The 26630-nt window shown below is 40.0% G+C and overlaps 1 protein-coding gene across 9 annotated transcripts in view; it reads left to right on the top strand.

Moving 5' to 3' along the window:
• PITPNM2 (phosphatidylinositol transfer protein membrane associated 2) overlaps nt 1-26630 on the top strand; it is a 431574-nt gene that overhangs the window by 382760 nt on the left and 22184 nt on the right. For 6 of the 9 annotated variants that reach the window (XM_056535625.1, XM_056535614.1, XM_056535577.1 and 3 more), the window contains 6 exons: nt 4658-4822; nt 13762-13974; nt 17473-17621; nt 19588-19704; nt 25760-25876; nt 26302-26450. In XM_056535625.1, the coding sequence (XP_056391600.1) occupies nt 4658-4822; nt 13762-13974; nt 17473-17621; nt 19588-19704; nt 25760-25876; nt 26302-26450 (910 nt within the window). The remainder of the gene's footprint in view (nt 1-4657; nt 4823-13761; nt 13975-17472; nt 17622-19587; nt 19705-25759; nt 25877-26301; nt 26451-26630) is intronic. The other 3 variants (XM_056535645.1, XM_056535635.1, XM_056535654.1) reach the window with 2 other exon arrangements.

Genomic DNA, 26630 nt, shown 5'->3' with positions numbered 1-26630 from the left:
AACTACCTTATCTAAAAATCTGGTTTACAATGCACCACATTTTCAATATGAATTAGACACTTTTGTGTCTGTCTTGATGGCGGTGTGGAAAGTGGATGTCAATTTATTGGAAAGGTGGCATGGCTTACATGCACCAAAATGTGCCACATTTTGGTGTACATTTTTGGGGTACAACTAAACCAATTAATAGATGGTGCAAACTTAGGCCCCTTTCACACTACAAAATTCTCAGTTTTTAAACATCCGTATGAAGTTCCGTCTGAAAACCAGCTGAAAACGGCAGTAACAAAATCCTATACGTCTGTTCGAAAATCCCATTATAGTCTATGGGATTTTCTAATATCCATTTTAATCCGTTATAGTCAGTTATTGATAACGGACGTTATTTTGTGACGGAAAATAGTACAGAAGAAAATAGTTAATGCACTATTTCTCCCTCTACTATCTAACGTCACAAAATAATGTCCGTTATTAATAACGCACTATAACGGATTGAAACGGATATTAGAAAATCCCATAGACTATAATGGGATTTTCTAACGGACGTATAGGATTTTGTTACTTTTGTTTTCAGCTGGTTTTCAGATGGAACTTCATACGGATGCTTAAAAACTGAGAACTTTGTAGTGTGAAAGGGGCTTAAGAATAGTCAGTCTAAAGATTTGCCAGATTTATCAACCAGCCTGGCCACTATTATAAATCTGCGGTGTTTTAAGACTGTCTAGTGTAAGTTTACTCTGCCTAAGGATTACATAGTTTTTATTTATCTTCCCCATTATGTAAAACAGATTTGTAAAAATGTATTTTTACTTAGTGAAGTATTCATTACTCAATGCAGTTATTACAGGTCAGAAAAGCTTTCAGATTATATCAAATTGTAAAGGACATGTGTAGATGTTTTACATTCATCTGCAACCTGCTTGGCTTATTTGTACCTACAAAGGTTGTGTAACATGCTGTAAACATTTGAAGCCATCGTGTCTATTCTAAACTATGCTATAGTAATCTTCCATTTTTCTACTTCATTGAATGCTACTGCCATTAGGCTGGAATCACACATGTCGTTTTTGTGGTAGTTTTCACTGGCGTCCATCACTCAATAGAAAATAAGTCTTTTCTTCATAATTTTCCTTTCTTTTGGAGCCACTTCTTGCTTAGGGGAAACTTCTAAAGCAGTTTTTTTCTGGCAAATAGTGCATGTGTGATTCCATTTTTATCATTCTTTTGTGGATGCACATTTGGCTACGCTTTTCTGCATATTTTCATCTTGTCTATATCTTTATATGACAGCTTATATTGTATTACATCCCTGTGAGGTACTATAGAAGCTATGATATATGGCTTATCTATCTCCTAACAGACATTGTAAAACTCTCATAGAGTACCAATGATTTTACCTCCTGTGTTATTTGCTAACAATCTTCAGTGCACTTTTATTAGTAAATTTCTACAAGTTACTGTCACTATGGTAAGGGTGGCATTACGATTAGATGCATATTCATGCTTTTTATTGGGGGAATATTGGTCAGTAAGCAGACTGTACAGAGGTAATTCTGCTTCCTGTTGTACTATTGGTATGTGTGAATTTGGAAATTGGTCACCCGTTCACCCACACTAAAACCGATACACCGAATTTTGGTGCGGTTGAACAGGAGACCGTTGCATGGTTTCCGACCTGCACGACGGCGCCCAGTCCCTCTGAAGTTCGGCTTCTTCCAGCGCTGAACTGCCCACTGGAGGTTCTTTTATAATTAATTTTCTGCCTGACCACAGTTTGTGTCAGGAACTGTCCAGAACAGGAGCAAATTCCAATAGCAAACCTTTCCTGCTCCAGACAGTCCCTGACACAGACAGAGTTGTCAGCAGAGAGAACTGTGGTCAGACAGAAAAGAAATTAAAAAATAAAAGAACTTCCTGTGTAGTATACAGCAGCTGAGACATACTGGAAGGATTAAGATTTTTTAATAGAAGTAATTTACAAACCAACTTAACTTTCTGGCACCAGTTTAAAAAAATATATATAAATTTTTTTTTTCCACTGGAGTACCCCTTTAGCACATAGACATTTGTATAATGTGTAAAGAATACTGGGGAAGATTTATAAAACTAGTAAAACTTTTTTTTTTTGTATTCGTTAAATCTTCCCCAAAATTTCTATTATGCTCTAAGTTTATTATTGTTCTTTCAGGGACATTGTTCTGAAGATATTATTGTGGGCAGATTCTCAAGTACATTAGATTGACTCTACATCAGCAGATTTCATAGTCAGATTCAACAATCACGTAGCAATAGGCTGCATATGGGATGGGTAAAAGAACACACGACTGCCCTTGCCTAAAATCTTCCTTGTTGGAAAATGTCCATGCAATGGATACAATAATTTCCCTTTTTTCCATACATTTCTTAAGAACTCCCACGTATCATGTATAGGGTCCTAGGACATTCTGTAAGGCACAGCAGTAACTTTACTAGTGCTTTCTTAACACTTTTTATTTGTAAGGGACCATATGAAACCGATACTGTATATTTCTGTTTTTCAGTCTGAAGTTACCTAAATTTTCCCTTGTTTTTTTTCTTGTCCTACCAATGACATGATCCCATTATTTCTCTTACAATACATTCAGAAAGTCTTCAGTCACTTTCACTTTTTTCCCATTTTTATGTTGCGGTCTTGTGCTAAAATAGAAATATAAAAAAAGTTTTCCTCCTCAAACTGCATTCAGTTCCCCATAATGAGAATGTAAAAAAAAAATGTTTGGCATATTTATGAAAAAGGAAAAACGAAACATTTGCATGGACATAGTTATTTAGACCCTTTGCTATGACACTATGCGCGAGATCTATTAAGACCTGTGCTGAGGAAGTTGACAGTTGCCCATAGCAATCAATCAGATTGCTTCTTTTATATCCTTTGAACATCTCTGAGATGTTTCTACACCTTGATTGGAGTCACCTGTAGTAAATTAAGGTGATTGGACATGATTTGGAAAGACACAGCCCTGTCTATATATCGTCTCATAGCTGATCAGAGCAAAAATCCACGCTATGAGGAGAAAAGAACTGCTTATGGAGCTCAGAGACAGGATTGTGTAGACCACATATTTGAAGAAGGGTACAAAAAATCTCTACTGCACCAAAAGTTCCCAAGAGCACAGTGGCCTCTACAATTCTTAAATGGAAAAAAGTTGGAACAACCGGGACTCTTTCTATAACTGCCTGCCCTACCAAACTTAGTAATCATGGAGAAGGGCCATGGTAAGAAAGCTAGCCAAGAATCCAAGCATTACTCTGACTGTGCTCCAAGGATTCTGTGTGCAGATGGGAGAAGCTTCCTAAAGGTAAATCACTACTGCAGTAATCCACAATCTGGGCTTTATGGCAGAGTGGTCAGAAAAAAAGCCTCTCCTCAGTAAAAGACGCACAAAATTCCACCTGGAGTGTGTGAGGAAAAAAAAAAATCACCTTAAGATTCTCTGGTCTGAAGAAACAAAGCTTGAACATTTTGGCATCATATCTGGAGAAAACCAGACACTGCTCATCACCTGCCCAATACCATCCCTACAGTAAAGCATGAGGGTGGCAGCATCTGTCAGTGTGTTTTTCAGCTGGGACAAAGAGTTTGGTTGGGTTGAAGGAAATCGGAATGGAGCAAAGTACAGAGATATTCCTAATATACAAACCTGATTTAGAGTGCTCTGGACCACATACTAGGCTTTAAAGGTTCACGTTCCAACAAGTCAATGACCCTAAGCACACAGGCAAGACAACATAAGAGTTGCTTGGGAACAACTCTGTAAATGTCCTTGTGTGTTCCAGCCAGAGCCCTGGAGAGAGACCTGAAAATGGCTGTCCACCTATGGTCCCCATCCAACCTTGCAGATAAGAATGGCAGGAAATCTCCAAATTCATGTGTGCAAACCTTTTGGCATTAACACCCAGGAAGATTGGAGGCTGTAATAGCTGCCAGAATACTTATTACTTATTTCCATGCAAAATATATATTTTTTCTAACATTCTGTTTTCACTTTGTAATTAGGGTATTGAGTGTAGAATGATGGGGGAAAACATGAATGTTTTTTCTTATTTTAGCATAGGACTGCAACATAACAATGGGAAAAAATTGAAAGGGTCTGAAAGCTTTCTGAATGCATTGTAAATGCATATTTTTATATAAGTATATATGTGTACATAGACAAGTCTGTGTGTGTGTATATGTGTCCATATAAATATATCATGTACATATATATGTATATAAATATATGTAATTTGCTAAAGGGTATTGCATTGCATTAAGCAATTTCTTATTTGTATTTTTTGCTTTGTTTTATTTTTTTACCCCACTTTGACGCAAATGTTTTTTTTTGTTTTTGTTTTTTTAATACATTTTCAGTTTTCCTCTCCCAAAGTTTTTTGGAATGAAATAAACTCCAGGTTGATATTTCATTTGCTTGTCTTTGTATGGGTTTGACAATGAATACATCTTTTTTTGTGTTTCTGAATGCTTTACAACGTTCACATCTGAGATGTTGCATCTTCATCCCTCCTAATGCCTTCTTGTTTTCTTGTCCTGTTTGGGTCTAGATTTTTAATTTTACTTTTGTTTTGTTTTGTTTGTTTTTCTCCCTGTTCTCCTGTTTTTATTTTTTCGGTTTCATAGCGGATGTTGTTCAGTTTCATGGTGCAGTCTTCGTGGAAAATGCCTCCCCTTCCTCCCCCATAACAGCTCCCCACTTCAGGGGGTACAGAAGAGCAAGCGAAATCAGCATTGCAAGTCAGGTTTCTGGAATGGCCGACAGTTACACGGCATCAAACATAGCTAACAGTAAGTGCCTTGTTGCCTAACAAGTGTGATCTAAGATTCCATAGCACTTGTAGCCCTGTAGATAATAAAACCTAACAAAATTCATTGTTTCGCTAGTGGTGATAACACTGCAACACAATCCCTGTCCAGAAGGATATAATTTCAAAGTTTCAATTACAGACATATTATTTTTTGCAGACAGTCTAAAAGACAAAAGCCACAACTTATAAGACTGCATAAATATGTTCAGTACTGTGACACAAGAATTGTTAAAGGATTTGTCAGAATCCTTAAAGGCATTCTCCCCTTCAATTCCTGGCGATCTAGCGCAGGTACTCTGGCAGTTCTTAAAACTATTTTTGTTTGCAAGCTATCAGCGATGACCAGCTGTAGCAACATGTGACTGTTGCAGCCAATCAGTGGCCTAAGCTGGATCGCCGGAGGATTGAAGAGGTAAGTATGCTTTTTCTAGTTATTTTACAACATTTACTGCCTTTTTTTAAATTCAAATTTAAAGGAGTCCTAAAACCACCCCTTTTACAATTGGAGACTACAGTATAGTCAACATTAATGTATCCACTTGCTTCTATTAAATGTAATTATTTAATTGTATGAAGTGTCCGAGCATTGCAGCTGCTATTTTCAGGTAGCCAGTGACTTGGCGTCTTAGAAGCTACAGATAAGTTGGGTGGATGTTTTATTACAGGTTAACCATGCTATTCCCTGTTTGGCAAACATTGCTCTCACGTGCTTGCTTTCTAACAGTCTAGATGTTATATCTTAAACTCAAACATTTTTCCCATTCTGTACAATTTAAAGGGGTTCTTGGGGTATGGCTTGCCAATTTTTTTTTTGTTAATCAAAAACATATACTTATCCATATGGTTGTAAGCATGCACCAATATGTGGAGTGATTTTCCCCACTTTATAATCTTTGTGTGTATGACTGTTTCTAAATAATTTGCATCCTACTGATTCTTACAACTACTTTAGTTATAGGAGGTATTCCCTGCATGATATAAATGGATGGTCCAGTGTTTAGAGTTGCTTTTTATCCTTAGCTACTTCAGAATTGCAAAGAAGTCTCCTCATGCATGAATCAATGCTTTGCTACTTGAAAAATGCAATGAAGCTTTCTCCTCCTGCATGAATGATCCTTTCATACATTGCAAGCAATAGTGCAATAATTTACGCTGAACTAGCTTTACTGTAAAGTACAATGTTTTATGGCATATCTGTGTTTATTAACAATATAAACAAGAACATTAAGCCACGACAAGGACATGCAGGTCCAGGAGGAAGGAATGGCATGGACACTTAAATGCATAGGCACATGTATACAACCATACCCAGCTGAGCCAAACCAAGTAACAAGAATACAAGGAAGGTTCAAGACCAGGTTGGTCAGTCCCTGAAAGTCCTAACCCGAAAAAGGCCATCTACAAACCTGTGGCTGTACAAAGAAAACCTCAAAAAACTAAGAGGTAGCAAAGAAGACAACAAACAAGAAAAGCAGGTAAGGCAGAGACAAAAAAGGGAAGAGAAAAAAGAGAAAGAGGGAACACACATAGGAAAGGGAGGGAAGAGGAAATGTAGTTAAGCAACCCAGGAGAGGAATTCAGGGTACCAAAAAAGGTGTTAAAACTATCCTCATCAGTCGTCACTAACTCCAAATGAGGTTTAGGGTATCCATAAACTCAACCCACCAAGGATATCCAGTGCCTTAGGATAACAGTCCTGACCTCACTTAGAAAATGCCTTTACAATCTTTTCTTAGCCTACAAGATGGAGCCTGGGGAATGAAACAATAGTGCACTCTCCGGCCAGGGGAGGATGGAGCCTAAACAAACTAAAAGTAGAAGACTTAAGGATCAAGGAACAATCCAAGTATGCAAGTAGGAACCAACTGCATTCCTGCAATGCCAACATATGACAGGAGCAGAAGAAACATCTCATACACCCGTTTGGGAGACCTGTACCCCAGAGATAATATCTTAAAGTTCCACTCCTGCATCCTAGAAGAAACAGAAGCTTTATGGCATTTTAGAAAGATCAACTTCTGCAATGAACCAGCCCAGATGCCTATGGAGAACATATGCAGGCATGGGATCAGTCTCCATCTCCAATTGCAGCACTCCGTAGACAAGAGAAACAGTATGGGAAGGAGAGAAGAATGGACACACAATTGGTTAAAAGGAGTAAGCGTTCTATGAAGGAGGAAACAAGTAGAAAGATAAGAGAAGTGCCAGAGTGTTCCATAAATGAACCATGGTCCTGGTATGAAGGACAAGAGGGCAGAGAGAGGGACCAGATCAGACCCTGAAAGGATCTGACATAAGCAAGGACTAGAGTCTGGAGGCAAACCCAACAAAAAAGGCAAGAAAGAGTCCATGGAGAATTGTGGATTACTAAATTAAAGGTGTTAAGTGACCTAGCCCTTTCTACCTAGGGTTTCTAACACTCTGAACTAATAAAAAATGTATTTTCTTTTATAATAAATATAGGTTCTAGAGGCATAAATTAGATGTACATGTTCAGGATTAGCTACTGAGTAACATATATTCATTTTTATTTTTTGTGGGATCTGACAGGTATGCTTTAAAGAAAGAGGCAGTAAAACCAACCAGTCCCAGACTTTTGCTGTTCTTGAGACCCATGACAACCAATGCCAGTTCCTCAGGCCCAAATAATCTTAACTATCAGGGGTCAATGAGGGCAAACTATTTTTACTAAGTGATGCCATGATTTTATTATGGGAAAGGGAGGGGGAGAGGTCAGAGTATTTACCCTGGATGTGAATACAGTGATTCATAATTACAACCTCAAACTCAACAATACTTTGCTGCGTGGAGTGTGGTCGCCTATGAGTGGATGAGTTTAATTAAACAACATAAGCAGAGGGCAATTTAGGGTACAGGGATCCAAAGAGCCAAAAGCCACTCTTATCCCCAAGTTATAGTAGCCCTTGTTGAGCCTGAACTGCATCAGATGAGTAACCCTTATTAAGAGACTCCACAGATGCCAGTTCCTTAACCCCTTAATGACCCAGCCAATTTTCACTGTAGGACACGGCCATTTTGTGCACATCTGACCACTGTCACTTTAAGCATTAATAACTCTGGGATGCTTTTACCTTTCATTCTGATTCCGAGGTTGTTTTTTCGTGACATATTCTACTTTGTTAGTGGTAAAATTTTGTCGATACTTGCATCATTTCTTGGTGAAAAATTCCAAAATTTGATGAAAAAATTAAAAATGTTGCATTTATATTACTTTGAAGCTCTCTGCTTATAAGGAAAATGAATATCCCAAATAAATTATATATTGATTCACATAAACAATATGTCTACTTTATGTTTCCATCATAAAGTTGACATGTTTTTACTTTTGGAAGACATCAGAGGGCTTCAAAGTTCAGCAGCAATTTTCCAATTTTTCACAAAATTTTCAAAATCTAAATTTTTCAGGGAGCAGTTCTGTTTTGAAGTGGATTTGAAGGGCCTTCTTATTAGAAATACCCCACAAATGACCCCATTATAAAAACTGCACCCCTCAAAGTATTCAAAATGACATACAAAAGGTTTGTTAACCCTTTAGGTGTTTCACAGGAATAGCAGCAAATTGAAGGAGAAAATTCAAAATCTTCATTTTTTACACTGGCATGTTCTTTTAGACCCAGTTATTGAATTTTTACAAGGGGTAAAAAGAGAGAAATCTTCCTAAAATGTGTAACCCAATTTCTCTCGAGTAAGGACATACCTCATATGTCTATGTAAAGTGTTCGGCGGGCACAGTAGAGAGCTCAGAAGGGAAGGAGCGACAGTTGGATTTTGGAGAGTGAGTTTTTCTGAAATGGTTTTTGGGGGGCATGTCACATTTCGGAAGCCCCTATGGTGCCAGAACAGCAAAAAAAAACACATGGCATACTATTTTGGAAACTACACCCCTCAAAGCACGTAACAAGGGGTCCAGTGAGCCAGGTGTTTGACGACTTTTCGTTAAAGTTGGACGTGAAAATTATTTTTTTTTTTTCACTAAAATGCTAGTTTTCCCTCAAATTTTTACAAGGGATAATAGGACAAAATGACCCCCAAAATTTGTAACCCCATCTCTTCTGAGTATGGAAATACCCCATGTTAGGACGTAAAATGCTTTGCGGGCAAACTACAATGCTCAGAAGAGAAGGAGTCACATTTAGCTTTTGAAAAACAAATTTGCTGAAATGGTTTTTGGGGGGCATGTCCCATTTAGGAAACCACTATGGTTCCAGGACAGCAAAAAAAACCCACATGGCATACTATTTTGGTAACTACACCCCTCAAGGCACGTAACAAGGGGTCCAGTGAGCCTTAACACCCCACAGGTGTTTGACGACTTTTCGTGAAAGTTGGATGTGTAAATGATTTTTTTTTTTCCACTAAAATGCTAGTTTTCCCTCAAAGTTAAGTTTTTTACAAGGGGTAATAGGACAAATGCCCCCAAAATTTGAAACCCCATCTCTTCTGAGTATGGAAATACCCCATGTGTGGACGTCAAGTGCTCTTCTGGCGCACTACAATGCTCAGAGCTATTGAGCTTTGGGGAAAAAAAATTTTGGAATGGAAGTCAGGGGCCATGTGCGTTTACAAAGCCCCCCCGTGGTGCCAGAACAGTGGACCCCCCCCCACATGTGACCCTATTTTGGAAACTACCCCCCTCACAGAATTTACCACCATGGGGGGCTTTGTAAACGCACATTTATTTTTTTCCGTTAATGTCAGAACCGCTGTAAAATCGGCCACCCCTGTGCAAATCACCAATTTAGGCCTCAAATGCATATGGTGCGCTCTCACTCCTGAGCCTTGTTGTGCGCCCACAGAGCATTTTACGCCCACATCTAGGGTATTTCCGTACTCAGGAGAAATTGCGTTACAAATTTTGGGGGTCTTTTTTTCCTTTTAACGCTTGTGAAAATAAAAAGTATGGGGCAACACCAGCATGTTAGTGTAAAAATTTTTTTTTTCCACTAACAAGCTGGTGTAGCCCCCAACTTTTCATTTTCATAAGGGGTAAAAGGAGAAAAAGCCCCCCAAAATTTGTAGTGCAATTTCTCCCGAGTACGGAGATACCCCATATGTGGCCCTAAACTGTTTCCTTGAAATACGACAGGGCTCCGACGTGAGAGAGCTCCATGCGTATTTGAGGACTAAATTAGGGATCGCATAGGGGTGGACATAGGGGTATTCTACGCCAGTGATTCCCGAACAGGGTGCCTCTAGCTGTTGCTAAATTCCCAGCATGCCTGGACAGTCAGTGGCTGTCCGGAAATGCTGATAGCTGTTGTTTTGCAACGGCTGGAGGCTCCATTTTGGAAACACTGCCATACAATACGTTTTTCATTTTTATTGGGGGGGACAGTATAAGGGGGTGTATATGTAGTGTTTTACTCTTTATTATGTGTTAGTGTAGTGTTTTTAGGGTACATTCGCACTGGCGTGTTACGGTGAGTTTCCCGCTAGGAAAAATTTGCCGCAGCCCAAACTTGAAGCAGGAAACTTACTGTAAACCTGCCCGTTTGAATGTACCCTGTACATTCACATTGGGGGGGGGGGGGCAAACTTCCAGATGTTTCAAAACTACAACTCCCAGCATGTACTGACAGGCCGTGCATGCTGGGAGTTGTACTTTTGCAACAGCTGAAGACACACTGGTTGGAAAACCTTCAGTTAGGTTCTGTTACCTAACTCAGTATTTTCCAACCAGTCTGCCTCCAGCTGTTGCAAAACTACAACTCCCTGCATGCACTGATCGCTGAAGGGCATGCTGGGAGATGTAGTTATGCAATAGCTGGAGGTACGCAACTACAAATCCCAGCATGCCGAGACAGCTGTTTGCTGTCTGTGCATGCTAGGATTTGCAGTTTTGCAACATCTAGAGGGCTTCAGTTTTAGAGAACACTGCAAAGTGATCTCCAAACTGTGGTCCTCCAGCTGTTGCAAAACTGCAAATTCCAGCATGCCCAGACAGCAAACAGTTGTTTGGGCATGCTAGGAGTTGTAGTTTTGCAAGATCTGGAGGGCTACAGTTTAGGGACCACTATATAGTGGTCTCAAACTGTAGCCCTCCAGCTCTTGCAAAACTACAACTCCCATCCCCAGACAGCTGTCTGGGCATGCTGGGAGTTGTAGTTTTGCAACATCTGGAGGGCTACAGTTAGAGACCACTGTATAATGGTCTCAAACTGTACCCTCCAGATGTTGCTAGGCAACTCACCGGCTTCCGTCGGATCCAGCCGCACGTCATCGCTGACCGCCGATCTCCGTCGCCCGCAGCCTCCATTGCCCGCCCGAATCGGTAAGTGGATCTTCGGCGCCGGTCTCCTTTCGTTCCCCCTTCTGCCCCGCCTATTGTAGGTGGGCAGGACGGGGAAAACGAAAGTTAACCCCCCCCCCTGCCACCGATCTGCTATTGGTGGTCGCGTCTAGACCACCAATAGCAGGGTTAGGAGGGGTGGCACCCCTGCCACCTCACTCCTATGCCTTCAGGGGGATCGTGGGTGTCTTAGACTACCGCGATCCCCCTTATATTCTGGGTCACTATAGACCCGGAATGACCCGGAATCGCGCAAATCGCAAGTGTGAATTCACTTGCGATTTGCCGCGATCGCCGACCTGGAACGGTCTGATGACCCCCTGGGCATTTGCACGGGATGCCTGCTGAATGATTTCAGCAGGCATCCTGGTCTGATCCCCGCCCGGTGCGCGGCAGGGGCCGGAATTCTCCATGACGTACGCGTACATCATGGGTCCTTAAGTACCAGGGTGTCATGGCGTACGTCAAGGGTCCTTAAGGGGTTAAACAACCCGACTCAGGGTAAAAAATTGGCTTTCCTGAGTTTCGCACCAATGAAAATACCATGGACTGTACATTTAAGAGCTTCCCATTTATTAATAGGCGCTGAAGTTTAATTGGACCTATGAGTCTCAATAAAATCAGAAATGGTCCTATGGACTTCCTTGTTACAGAGAGAGTCCTTAAGGAGATGATCATTGAGCTTCCAGGTGAAGAGATGAGGAGCACTAGCAGAAAATTTTTATTTAGCGAGCACCGGAGCAAACGACCAGACTAGAGTATCTGTGAAAGGCCCGGGAGAAAAAGAAAACAGAGTTGACTAATCACATCTATAAAAACAATGAACAGGGGAGGAGCCTTTCACATCCAGGTGTAGTTCTACAGATTTCTGCAAAGGAGAGATAAGACTTACCGGTAGACAAATCAGGAGCCCGCACCCAGGTAAAATCACCACCCATGATGATCTGTGAGGATTCGGCAAACTCATAATGCCATTTGAGCCTCTCCAATGCGACGGTCACCCTGATTAGGGAAGTAAACAGAAGCCACAGTAAATAAATGGGAAGCATAAGAAAATTGCAGGAACAGATAGCGACTGAGAGGAATCTATGGAATGCAATAGAGACTGAAAGGATCTATGGAAGGCAATAGAGACCCCTTTAGTTTTGGCATCTGTGTTGGTAGAGTGATACCAAAGTGGATACAGGGCACACAGAGGAATTAAAATGCATTTCCAGAGGCCTTCTTCATATGTAAATAATGAGCCACCTGACGCCTCTTCTCAGGTTTGTTAAACCCTTTTACATTAAAGTGGCACATTACTAAAGGAAGGGAACAGATAGAGGAAAGGAAAAGCAGGAAATGAGAAGAACAGGAAAGAAAGAATGAAGAAATGGAAAAAAAAAGAAAACAGAATAAAACAAAGAAATAGGAATGGCCTAAGGCCCTAAAGATACAGCAAGCCAAAAGATGGTCAGCCCTCTGAACATTATCCCTACTCTGGTATAGTATAAACAAAGCAAGCACAAAGTCCTTCTTATGGTTCTACTTAACCTTAGAATCTGGGCAGAGCCGAAGCACATCCCCACTTTGCTATTAGCAAGCCACAACCCTAAACTATCATGCCCCACCCCCATCCCCTGCATGTCAAAATGCATGATAAAAACCATAGCAAGATGGGTTTACTAAGGGGAAGCTACTATCAGAGATTACTTTTGCTTCTAAAAATGTTACGCAATTCACGTTTTTTGTGCATGTTTCTACCCTGGACTGAAAGTAGCAGCAAGAGTTTATGATGATCGGTACCTTTTAAGAAATATCTATACAGTAAATTTCTTTCTCAGACCAGCAGTGCCCAATGTCTCTATACTCAATGGGTTGCCGGTAGAAAAAGGAGACCTGAATGCCTAACAAAAGCCTACATTTTATTTAGACCCAAAATGTTTAGTATATCATGTATTTGAAATGAATATAAAGAGATGTATAACAAAATATTGTTTTATAGTGAATATTGCAGAAATCATTACTGTGAAGTAAGGATAAGCCGCGACCCATACAGTCTGGCCTGCGGCCAGCTCTCAAGCTCATTGCCCTAAAATGTATGTGGTCATATTTAATGCTTAATAAATCTTCATAACAAGAGGAAAGCCGCTTATCTCAAACCATTACTAATTCCAATAGTGTCCTGTTCATCTGCTTTGAAAAAAGGATTGAAAGGGTCATTGTTCAAAATGTAACATCACACTATGAAAGTCTAAATATTATTACCATAAAAGGCCATGGGCCCCTGTTTCTGCCGAATGCTCCCACATAGTTAGGCACTGCCAGTCTCACCAGAAAGAACAGCTTGGGATCTACTGCAGATTTTAAGAACACTTGTGGCCTTATAAGAAACACATGCACTTTTGGCACCTGTTTAATCAGTGAAATGAAAATATTTTACAGTCTTTAGTTGGGTTCACATGTCTTCCAGCAACTGTTAGTGACATTTAATACTTCCTGTGTAAAAGAGAGGAAAACATTGATCACATTCACTGATTATTAAATACACTTTTTGCTGGAAGACATAATTGTGACGTGAATTTGCATGTTTTGTGGTGTTAATTGGTGTGTTTGCTTTGTTCCTTTAGAAACAAAAAATCTTAACCATTCCAAAAAGCTAAGTCTTCTGTCACAGCTTGCCCTCCCTTACAAACCTAACACAAAAACAAGTTCCCCTACAAAACTTAATCAGTACCATACTGAGCACCATACTGAGCAGAGTCACATAGGAAGAATACTAGAGGTGGGGGATTGGAAGCACAGCACCAGCCCAGGCATCCAAGGCTCGGACATCTCCAAAGGTATTCCAGATAGAGAGGCTGTCGTACTATTAACCCATCCAATGGCCAGAATTCTAGGATGTAACCCCTCTTATAGGCATATTTATTCTGAGTCCTTCTCTTACATATTTGCCAGGGTGATTGGCGCTGAGCAGGGAAAACTGATAAAAAGCTTTACACCTGATATCTCACAAGATTAACATGCTGCTTACAATTCCATACCATTTTCTTGTATGTCATGTTTATTTCTTTTCTTATATGTTGCCTCAAATTTAAGAACATCATAGGTCGTAAACATGTCTCTTGTCATTTTGTTCTTTTCATCCTCCCACAGAAAGAAAAACTGGTGTTTTGTATTCAAGGGCTCAATGGGAAATTCCCTATTCCATTGAAAAGGATGTCTATATGTTACCTTACTTTGCTGGCTCAAAAACTAACTGCAACTATTTCTCACACATTAGAGTTGAACAATATTCATCTAAAACCTTCTCTGTGATTTTTATACAACATAAGATGGTTGTTCACAAAGCTTACATTGTTCTACTCAGTTGCATAGTAGCTTCCGCTAGAGGGATTTTATAAATAGTGCTACTGTTATAAATGGGGTACAGATATAAATTATTTATTCCAAGAAAATGAGCTAAGTAGTCAGGTGTATTTGCAATCTTGCAGCTACAAATTTGAATAGGTGGCAGATCATTGGGTAAAAAACATACTTTTAAAATTGCAGAATTTGAAAGCAGTATTATGTTATATTCAGTTATCCTGACTTAATGTTCTGCTGGTTGCAGAAGCACTTGGATTATTCTGTAGTTTGGTATATGTTGGGATGTTAAGTGCCAGATTTAACACTACAGGGTGGGCCATTTCTATGGATACACCTTAATAAAATGCGAATGGTTGATGATATTAACTTCCTGTTTGTGGCACATTAGTATATGTGAGGGGGGAAACTTTTCAAGATGGGTGGTGACCATGGAGGCCATTTTAAAGTCGACCATTTTGAATCCAACTTTTGTTTTTTCAATAGGAAGAGGGTCGAGTGACACATCAAACTTATTGGGAATTTTTACAAGAAAAACAATGATGTGCTTGGTTTTAACGTAACTTTATTCTTTCATGAGTTATTTACAAGTTTCTGACCACTTATAAAATGTGTTCAATGTGCTGCCCATTGTGTTGGATTGTCAATGCAACCCTCTTCTCCCACTCTTCACACACTGATAGCAACACCGCAGGAGAAATGCTAGCATAGGCTTCCAGTATCCGTAGTTTCAGGTGCTGCACATCTCGTATCTTCACAGCATAGACAATTGCCTTCAGATGACCCCAAAGATAAGTCTAAGGGGGTCAGATCGGGAGACCTTGGGGGCCATTCAACTGGCCCACGACGACCAATCCACTTTCCAGGAAACTGTTCATCTAGGAATGCTTGGACCTGACACCCATAATGTGGTGGTGCACCATCTTGCTGGAAAAACTCAGTGAACGTGCCGGCTTCAGTGCATAAAGAGGGAAACACATCATCATGTAGCAATTTCGCATATCCAGTGGCCTTGAGGTTTACATTGATGAAGAATGGCCCCACTATCTTTGTACCCCATATACCACACCATACCATCAATTTTTGTGTTCCAAAAGTCTTGGAGGGATCTATCCAATGTGGGTTAGTGTGAGAACAATAGCAGTGGTTTTGTTTGTTAACTTCACCATTCACATAAAAGTTTGCCTCATCACTGAACAAAATCTTCTGCGTAAACTGAGGGTCCTGTTCCAATTTTTGTTTTGCCCATTCTGCAAATTCAGTGCACCGATCTAGATCATCCTCGTTGAGATGCTGCAGTAGCTGGAGTTTGTAAGGGTGCCATTTGTGAGTAGCTAATATCCGCCGAAGGGATGCTCGACTAAGGCCACTCTCCAGTGATATGCGGCGAGTGCTACGCTGTGGGCTTTTGCTGAATGAAGCTAGGACAGCCACTGATGTTTCGTCATTAGTGACAGATTTCATGCATCCATGTTTTGGCAAATCCAACACTGAACCAGTTTCGCGAATCTTAGCAAGCAGTTTGCTAACTGTAGCATGGGAAATGAGTGGTCTTGTAGGGTGTCTTGAAATCTGCTGCAATGACCCGGTTACTGCGTTCACCAGACATCAACACAATTTCTATCCGCTTCTCACGTGTTAACCTTGACGACATGTCAATGGCTGTAAACAAAGAGAAACTTGTAAATAACTCATGAAAGAATAAAGTTACGTTAAAACCAAGCACATAATTGTTTTTATTGTGAAATTCCCAATAAATTTGATGTCACATGACCCTCTTCCTATTGAAAAAGTTGGATTCAAAATAGCCGACTTCAAAATGGCCACCATGGTCACCACCCATCTTAAAAAGTTTCCCCCCCCTCACATATACTAATGTGCCACAAACAGGAAATTAATATCACCAACCATTCCCATTTTATTAAGGTGTATCCATATAAATGGCCCACCCTGTATTTTAGGAGTTTGGCATATTTTGAAAACATATCTGAAGCAACCATCAAAATTGCATTTGAATTAGTGTTAATGGACAGTTCCTGTTCATCTAGAAGGCAGGTTTGGCTATAAACCTAATATTAAGCACACGCATATGCAGGCATTTTGGGAGTGTATAGGATCTATCAGCAACAAAGTTTCTTCAGGGTAGAGAGCATTTCTTTGGTCACCAGTCACGTCTTTTGTACCAGAGTGTCCATGTCTGTTGTAGATTTACCTTTTTTTTCCTGCTGTAAATATTGACGCAAAGAGCTCAAGCTGTATACTTATTGCACAGCTGGCTGTCTATGTATTCATTATAACAAAAATAAGTTTTATGCTTAACTTAGCATTGCTGAGCCCCATACACTGCACTTAGCACATCATGTAAATTTTTTTACCAAAGATATCATGTTTGTAGAAACATTTTTGGTGATATTTTCTGTTACTACAAGTGCCCCATAAAGTGGTGTATAAATTGAATGGGTTCATAGCAAACTGTGTTTGTAATAGTTGTGGGCATGGACTTGTCAGGTGTATAATTATTTTTATATTAACACTCCATGGAATGCTTGTTATGTAATATTTTTATTAAAACAAGACTTTTGTTTAGCATTGTTGTTTTGTCAGAAGTTTGCATGGAGCAGCAAGTAATGATTTACACTAACAAGACTTAGGACCTTATCTTGCATGTTTGAGATGAAAACAAATGCCGTCGGAATGTGTGAAGATGTAGCTAGTTCTGGAAACTGCACATGCATGTGAAGCACGTTTTGAAGCGGGCTCTGCTTTCTTTTTCTTTCTTATAAAACTGAAAATAACTTTTGTTTATTTAATATATATATGTGTCTGTCAAGTTACTCATACAATAGTTGCAGCCATTTCAAAAGTATAATGTATCTCTCAGAAAATGTCTGCCACAGTTGTGTGCAGTTACCACAGTTTTTTTTTTACCATTCATTCCTTTAAGCTTTGAGGAGTAATATTTTCTTCTCTGTTAGTTGCAGCAAAGTGGTGGGGTACAAAAAGGATTGACTATGCCCTGTATTGTCCAGATGCCCTCACTGCTTTTCCAACAGTTGCTCTTCCTCACCTTTTCCATGCCAGTTATTGGGAATCCACAGATGTTGTTTCATTCCTGTTGAGACAAGTGAGTGCTATCTGTCTATTATATATTTGTTTTTTTGTCTCCATATAACTGAACCTTAAAGGGGATAAGATGCCTGATTGCAGGGGTCCTGCCGCTGGGGACCCCCGTGATCTTGCACGCAGCACCCCGTTATAATCAGTCCCCGGAGCATGTTCGCTCCAGGTCTGATTACTGCCGATCACGGGGATCGGAGCATTGTGACGTCACGGCCCCGTCCCCATGTGACGTCACGCTCCGCCCCCTCATTGCAAGCCTATGGGAGGAGGCGTGACAGCCGTCATCATGCTTTTTTTTTGTTTTATATTTTAAAAAATTTATAATAAAAATAAGTTAAAATATTTTTTTGTGGCTAAAGTTTGACCCAAACTCTTCCTGGCATCTCTCAAAAAACAAAAGTGCATTATGTGCAAGGTTCAAACATTTTAAATTCTTCTCAACATGCATTTATTTTCACATGTTTACCAGAACTGAACAGAGAAAAAAAATCACTGCAGTCCATATCACAGTAAACATTCCGATCACTTAGTAACTGAATGTATATTTGTTTACCTTCACACTGTTTTGTAGGAAACCAAATGTGACCATAAGAGGACACATATACTCCATATTTGGAAAGGGGAGGTGAGAACATGAAGAAAAGTTCATATTTCCATCTCCTTTCTGCAGTCAATGAAGAGAATTGGAGCGTTCCCTTTTCAACCTTACCCATACACACAGAACATAGGAACTAAATGACTGGTATTGTAGATCGGTTCCATTTAGGTGAATGGAGCAGAATTGTAATACCAAACATAGCCTGAGGACAAGTGTGGTGGTGATTTTGGAAGAAATTAGCTCTGTTTTTTTTATTCCTGGATAACCCCTTTGATAATTGAGAAAATAATGACCAAGATATGGGTAATATGTTTAATTGCACATTATATAAAACATAAAGGTCCACATTTATGAAAACTGATGCCACTGTCTAAGGGTGCATTCACACCACGTTTTGTACATACGGGTGCCGGATCCGGCGGGGGGAGGGGCAAACCGGGCACTCCCGTAACCCGGCCGGATCAGCCCGTGACTCCATTTACTTTAATGACCCGACCGGAGTCAAACGGTGACTCCGGTCGGCTCAGTTTTGACCCGTATGCGGTTTTGGACCGGACCTAAAACCGTAGTAAACTACGGTTTTACGTCCGGTCAGGAAACCGCATACGAGTCAAAACTTAGCCGACCGGAGTCACCGTTTGACTCTGGTCGGGTCATTAAAGTAAATGGAGTCACGGGCTGATCCGGCCGGGGGAAGGTAGTGCCCGGTTTGCCCCTCCTCCCCCCGGATATGGCACCCGTATGTACAAAACGTGGTGTGAATGCACCCTGAGGTAAAACTATGATAATTTATTGACATTGGTTGTATTTGTCATATTTGGTAAATTTGAAACAACATACATCACTGTAATTATGGTGCTCTTACACAGCCATTTTTTTTTTAAATACTGCAACTGTTTTTGAAGCCAAAGCAAGCAAAGTGGATCCAGTGAGAAAGATCTTTTTAATACACTTATGTTGTTATATTCAATGTTGGAAAGTTGTGATTTGACTTTTTTTCTCATAAACAAAAAAAATGCACTTAATAAATGTTGGCCTAGCAGTAAGCCAACATCCACTTTTCAGTATGCTTTAGCAAGCTGATGTGCATGGCACAGTTGACTCTAATTTCTGGTGGAAATCATTAAAAACTGAGCTGTTAAAAAAAGGCAGATAAGACACATGTTTTTGAGTATAATGGAGAACAATAAGCGTGGGATATATTGTACCTTTTGGTTGTAAATTATATTCTTTATTTACCTGTCCCCTAAAAAGTAAAATGTGATCTGTAGAGAACCACATACTTATAATATAATGTTTGACAGAGATAAAGAATAATAACTATTAGACTGATTTCGAACTGAATTATTATATGTATGTGTTTTTATTTCAGGTCATGAGACATGAAACAGCAAGTGTCTTGGAGTTGGTTGGAAAAGAAGTTTCTGTGTTCAGCCCCTCAAAACCAAGAGAGAAGTGGCTAAGGAAACGCACACACGTAAAACTAAGGGTAACTATTTAAATCTGTTCTTGCTATTAACTTGATATTTGACCATTTACATCCTTATATTATCTTCTAGTTTTTCTGATTTTCATGATTTTAGAGAAATTTGCATTGGAAAAAGTAGATTGGAAACAAAAAGACAGTCAACATCCAGAATGATAATATTGTTAAATAACTCTAACACCATGAGTATACCTGAAATAAATGAAAGAAAATGAAATAACTGATCAGTATATGTGGGGACAAATAACAGATCAGTATACGTGGAGACAAATCCTAATGCCGCGACCCTTTCATGTTGTGGTGACCCCAACCATAAAATTATTTTCATTGCTACTTCATAACTGTAATGTTGGTACTGTTGTGAATTGGTAGGCAGCAGTTCCCCCACATTAGGTATAGGCAACAGAGTTCACCCACATTAGGTATAGGCAGCAGAATTATTCCACATTAGGGATAGGCAGCAGAGTTCACCAACATTAGGTATAGGCAGCAGAATTCCCCCATATTAGGTATAGGCAGCAGAATTCCCCTGTAAATGGTTTTTAAAAAATGCAGCTATGAAATATAAATACACTGCTCAAAAAAATAAAGGGAACACTAAGATATCACATCCCAGATCTAAATGAATAAACTAATCATGTGAAATACTTTCATCTTTACATAGTTAAATGTGCTAACAACAAAATAACACAAAAATTATCAATGGAAATCAAATTCATCAACCCATGGAGGTCTGGATATGGAGTCACACTCAAAATCAAAGTGGAAAACCACACTACAGGCTGATCCAACTTTGATGTAATGTCCTTAAAACAAGTCAAAGTGAGGCTCAGTAGTGTATGTGGCCTCCACGTGCCCTACAATGCCTGGGCATGTTCCTGATGAGGTGGCGGATGGTCTCGTAAGGAATGTCCTCCCAGACCTGGAATAAAGCATCCGCCAACTCCTGGACAGGCTGTGGTGTAATGTGGCATTGGTGGATGGAGCGAGACATGATGTCCCAGAGGTGCTCAATCGGATTCAGGTCTGGGGAACCGGCAGGCCACTCCATAACACCAATGCCTTCCTCTTGCAGGAACTGCTGACACACTCCAGCTACATGAGGTCTAGCATTGTCTTGCATTAGGAGGAACCCAGGGCCAACCGCACCAGCATATGGTCTCACAAGTGGTCTGAGGATCTCATCTCGGTACCTAATGGCAGTCAGGCTACCTCTGCCAAGCACATGGAGGGCTGTGCGGCCCCCCAAAGAAATGTCACCCCACATGATCACTGACCCACCACTAAACCGGTCATGCTGGAGGATGTTGCAGGCAGCAGAACATTCTCCACAGCGTCTACTGACTCTGTCACGTCTGTCACATGTGCTCAGTGTGAACCTACTTTCATCTGTGAAGAGTGCAGGGTGCCAGTGTTTCATTTGCCAATCTTGGTGTTCTCTAGCAAATGCCAAACGTCCTGCACGTAGTTGGGCTGTAAACACAATCCCCACCTGTGGGGGTCGGGCCCTCCTACCACCGTCATGGAGTCTGTTTCTGACCGTTTGAGTGGACACATGCACATTTGTGTCCTGCTGGAGTTCATTTAACAGGGCTCTGGCAGTGTTCCTCATTGCACAAAGGTGGAGATAGCGGTCCTGCTGCTGAGTTGTTGCCCTCCTACGGCATCCTCCACATCTCCTGATGTACTGGCCTTGTCTCCTGGTAGCACCTCCATGCTCTGGACACTACGCTGACAGACACAGCAAACCTTCTTGCCACAGCTCGCATTGATGTGCTATCCTGAATGAGCTGCACTACCTGAGCCACTTGTGTGGGTTGTAGACCACTAAAGTGAAAGCACTGCCAGCATTCAAAAGTTACCAAAACATCAGCCAGGAAGCTGGGAACTGAGAAGTAGTCTGTGGTCACCACCTGCAGTACCACTCCTTTATTGGGGGTGTTTTGCTAATTGCCTATAATTACCACCTGTTGTCTTTTCTATTTGCACAACAGCATGTGAAATTGATTGTCAATCAGTGTTGCTTCCTGAGTGGACAGTGTGATTTCACAGAAGTGTGGTTGACTTGGAGTTACATTGTGTTGTGAAGTGTTCCGTTTATTTTTTTTGAGCAGTGTAGATCCCCAGCAAAGTAAAAGGACATGGCTGGACTTGCCTGGCATTTTACCATTCTGGAGAACACCCACTGAGCTTTCAGAGTTAATTTAACAAAAAGACATATCTCGGGATTGGAAAAGACTATGAAAACAAATTGAAGAATACAGATAACTATTTCTATCTAGCCATGGGGCTTATTTACACCCCTGTTTTCCTACTGACCTGTCCGCTTAAATTTTATATCATGGCAGCAATGTCTGACCTAAAAATATGTAATTAAAAGAGACAGAAAGAAGAACATCCCAAAAGTTGTTGACTGTGAGTGCAGAGCCCGCTGCTTCTTGACAAAGCCACTTGTCTGTGGCGAAACATGTTGAGGGTGGCTGAGTGAAAAATTTTAACACAGTGCTAGCCCTGAATTAGATTCTGTGTGTTCTGAAGGCACTCGAAAACAGTGAGATATTGATAGAGAGTGCGGTCAGGTGACTGCTTGGATAGCTCTTCATTATTTAAATTAGTTAGGGACTATTGCACTTGCTTTTAAGATGTGTGTGTAAACTATAATAAAGCTTATGGGTTTTTAATTGTAACTAAGGGAAAGGGAAACTAAGGGTATTTTTGGATTGCCCCAAAGGTGTTGGTGTATAGTAGTGAATTATCCCTTCATATTCTGATCTACCAACTGGTGTACAAAGCAGTAAAAAAAGGCCCTAAGAACAGACTCTAATGAGAAGTAGAGACCCTATCAACACCATTCTTATGGAATCATGTGATAATATACATAGCCACAACTAAACCTTACTTTCTTAGAAAGAAAGTTGCATCTTTGCTGAAATTAACCAACTCCAAGATGCTCTCCAGGAGTATTCAAATTGTAAGAAAAACAACATTTGCAGCAACATCTGGCTTTACGGACATATGCCAAAGGAGAAACAAAGTCCTGAAAAGAAAATTATAAAATTGAAGGTTATGGAGGAAAAAAAGTAAGATTTCCCAAACCTCCTGCATAAACTAATAAACAATAAAATTAAAGGGTTTGTCCGGTAAACAGAAAGGGTCTTACCTTCTCTGCTCAACAGGGTTTACTTCTGCCCTCTGCAGGTCTCAAAAGTGTACCTTCCAGGATGAGAGGTGCCATTTGCAGTAATCGTGTGCAGGTGAAACTATGTCTGCACACAGTAACCAATAGCTGCAGGATGTGGCCGCAACATTTGCGACTGGCACCTCCCCATTTGGTCTGGGAAGGTATCCTTCCAAGACATGCAGAAGGTGGAAGTAAGCGCCTGGGAGCAAAACAGGTAAGACAGTTGCTGCTTCCTTGACAACCCTTTTAAATACAGGCTGCAGTAGTATTGTGTTATGTGTTGGCTACTTTCCTTAGAGCTGGGCCAAGGCTTCATAATATCCATACGCAAGTGTGGGGACAGGTATGTCCCAGCCAACTTTCATATGTCTGCAGGGAAAAATGTTCAACAGCATTCTGTTTAAGAGAATCCTAAGCTACCTCATCCAGCACAATGTCCTTAGCAAAGCCAAGCAGTATTAAAGGGGTTATCCACCATAAGGTGATTTTAGTACATACTTGCCAGACAGTAATGGACATGCTTAGGAAGGATCTGCACTTGTCTGGTCTTGGGGCTAAATGGCTATGTTGTGAGATTACCACAATACTGTGGCTAGCTTTTTGTGAACTGGTATTTCCTGTTTGAGTTTTCTTCTTTTACCTAAAAATCCCATAATTCAAATTTTTCCTCCCTCCCACACATCAGCCACCCCACCCATTAAAACATAAATAAGCTGCATCCATTCAAAAGACCTGTGGTTTTCAATCAGGGTGCCTACAGCTGTTTCATTAGTTGCACATTGATCTTTCTCCCACCAAGCGACCCCTCCACACATTGAAGCAGACAGGCTCCCTGTCATCAGCTGACTAGTGAGTCAGGTCTTGGCCGCATTGCAACCTGGGAAAAATCAGAGTAATTTTGCATGCTGTTAAAAATAAATATTGGGGTGAAAATCACATAAGAATTGTGAGAAAACAGTCACACACAGGTAAAGAAACTATTATGAACTACACTAACTTTACAGCCCCTGTAGCATAGTCAAATAAAAAAAAAATCCTGGAATACCCTTTTAACCCCTTAATGACGCAGGACTTAAATGTACGTCCTGGTGAGGTGGTGCTTGACGCACCAGGACGGCAGACGGAGGCGATCCGATCATCCAGAACGTCAGATGGAGGTCCCCTCACCTGCCTCCGCTTCCTTCCATGGGTCTTCTGCTCTGGTCTGCGACCGAGCAGACCAAAGCAGAAGATGACCGATAATACTGATCAGTGCTATGTCCTATGCATCGCACTGAACAGTATTAGCAATCGAATGATTGCTATAAATATTCCCTATGGGGACTATTAAAGTGTAAAAATAAAAGTTAAAAAAAATTGAAAAACCTCCTCCCCTAATAAAAACTTAAATTGTCCCATTTTCCCTATTTCACTCCCAAAAGGTGTAAAAAAAAATTATTTTATATACATATTTGGTATCGCCGCGTGTGTAAATATCCGAACTATTAAAATATAATGTTAATGATATCGTACGGTGAACGTAAAAATAAAGTCCAAAATAGCTGCTTTTTATAACATTTTATTCCCAAAAAATTATAAAAATGTATTAAAAGTTTTATATAAGCAAATATGGTATCAATAAAAAGAACAGATCACTGCACAAAAAATGAGCCCTCCTACCGCTGCTTATATGGTAAAATCTAAAAGTTATAGGTCTTCAAAATAGGGGGATTTTAAACGTACTAATTTGGTTAAAAAGTTTGCTTTTTTTTAAGCGCAACAGTAATAGAAAAGTAAGTTATCAGGGGTATCATTTTAATCGTATTGACCCAAAGAATAAAGAACACAAATTGCGGTTTTCTTTTCAATTTCCCCTCATAAATAGTATTATTTTTTTGTTGCGCCATACATTGTATGGTAAAGTGAGTGATGGCATTACAACGGACAACTGGTCACGCAAAAAACAAACCCTCATACTAGTCTGTGGATGAAAATATAAAAGAGTTATGATTTTTTGAAGGCGAGGAGGAAAAAAGGTAAACTTAAAAATAAAATTGTCTGAGTCCTTAAGGCCCAAATGGGGGGGGGGGGGGTTAAGGGGTTAAAGTTTCCCTGTCGTTAGCAAAATCTTTTTATATAATGTAGCAAATACCATTATATGTATATTTTTAATGTATATTGGTTAAAAAATGTGTATATTTTTGGGTGAAAAAATGCTGTCCCTGCATGTGTGTCTCTGTGACAAGACCAAATACAGTGCAGGCTCCTGGCTTGTCAATCATCCTGCTGTGCTAGCCGGGAGCGTGACATAGAGCCTCAGTGCAGAGCCCTGCTTGTCCACCCACACCTGTATTTGGTCTCCTCACATAGACATGCAGGTAATAACTGCAGGGAAAAAAATATATACACATTTTTTTTAATCAATGTATATATCAAATATACATGTTATTTTCTACATTAAACAAAATATTTTTGCTAATAACAGTTGTACTTTAACACCAAACTAATGATCACATCTACACTCTGACGTCTTATCTAGAGACACATTCTCAATACAAAAAAAAAAAAAAAAAACGGTAAGCAATCCACCTCTTTTTTGGTCTTCTAAAGGGCCACAAAAAGCACCTATTTACACAAAAAACCCTGTTCCCGAAACAGCTGGGGAGCAAAAATGAGAGAAAACTTGTCATAAAAATCTACTGCATTGAGAACAGAGGCAGCATGTGAGTAAAAAGAAGAGTGGCTTATTTCTAGCAGGTTTTTATTGACCAATCAGATGGCACCTCATGTTTCTTCAAAATGCTGGTAGTTTGTTCCTTTGTAACAGGCACCTGATGTGGACAGACAGTGTAGAACATCCCTTACCTGTATACTATTAACCTTTCTTTTACCTTTAAGAATGTTGCTGCTAACCACAGAATTAATGATGCGTTAGCCAATGAAGATGGCCCTCAGACTCTCGCTGGAAGGTTTATGTATGGCCCTCTGGACATGGTCACACTTACTGGGGAAAAGGTTTGTTATAACTAACACAATCAACTTATGTATACACTTTACAATTTTTTTTTACAATATCAGTAAAAGGATAACATGGTTAATGAAGCGGATTAAATTAACAGAATAATATTGTATGTTTATTTGCATGATCCAAATGTACAAGTGTTGTCTGCACTCTGGTCCCTAACTGCTGCACTGTTCTTCTGACACGGGGGCTAAAAAATTACAGAAGCAGCTTTAACCAACAAATGTAATAAGACAAACTCACAAAAGGGTTAACAAAGCAGAGACTGTGTTGTTCTGTGGGTTTCTTACATTTATAAACAACAATAATAGAATAAATTTTTAGGTTCAGTGGTGTCATGTGGTATATCACATGGCCGCACTTAGACAGCAACTCTGAAAAGACATCAGATGCATTGTGATATTTTTTTATCTTCTAGGTGGACATTCATATAATGACTCAACCACCATCTGGAGAATGGGTTTACTTCGATACTGAATTAACTAACAGCAGTGGTCGAATTTCCTATGTGATCCCAGAAAATAAAAAACTTGGAGTTGGGGTATATCCTCTCAAAATGGTTGTCAGGTATTGTGGAATTATGCTGAAATTTATATAATTTTTTATTCATTTTGTTGTCTACGAGAAGACTTTCATAAAATTTTACTATTTTTAATAACACTGTTCAATTGTGTCTTTTTTATAATAAGATTTAATGATTGATTTGCAATATGATCTGGAAGGAAGAAGACTCTCTCGTAAAACTTT

Source organism: Hyla sarda, chromosome 1, assembly GCF_029499605.1.
Source record: "Hyla sarda isolate aHylSar1 chromosome 1, aHylSar1.hap1, whole genome shotgun sequence".
Lineage (NCBI taxonomy): Eukaryota > Metazoa > Chordata > Amphibia > Anura > Hylidae > Hyla > Hyla sarda.
This window is presented reverse-complemented; position numbering and strand designations above follow the sequence as displayed.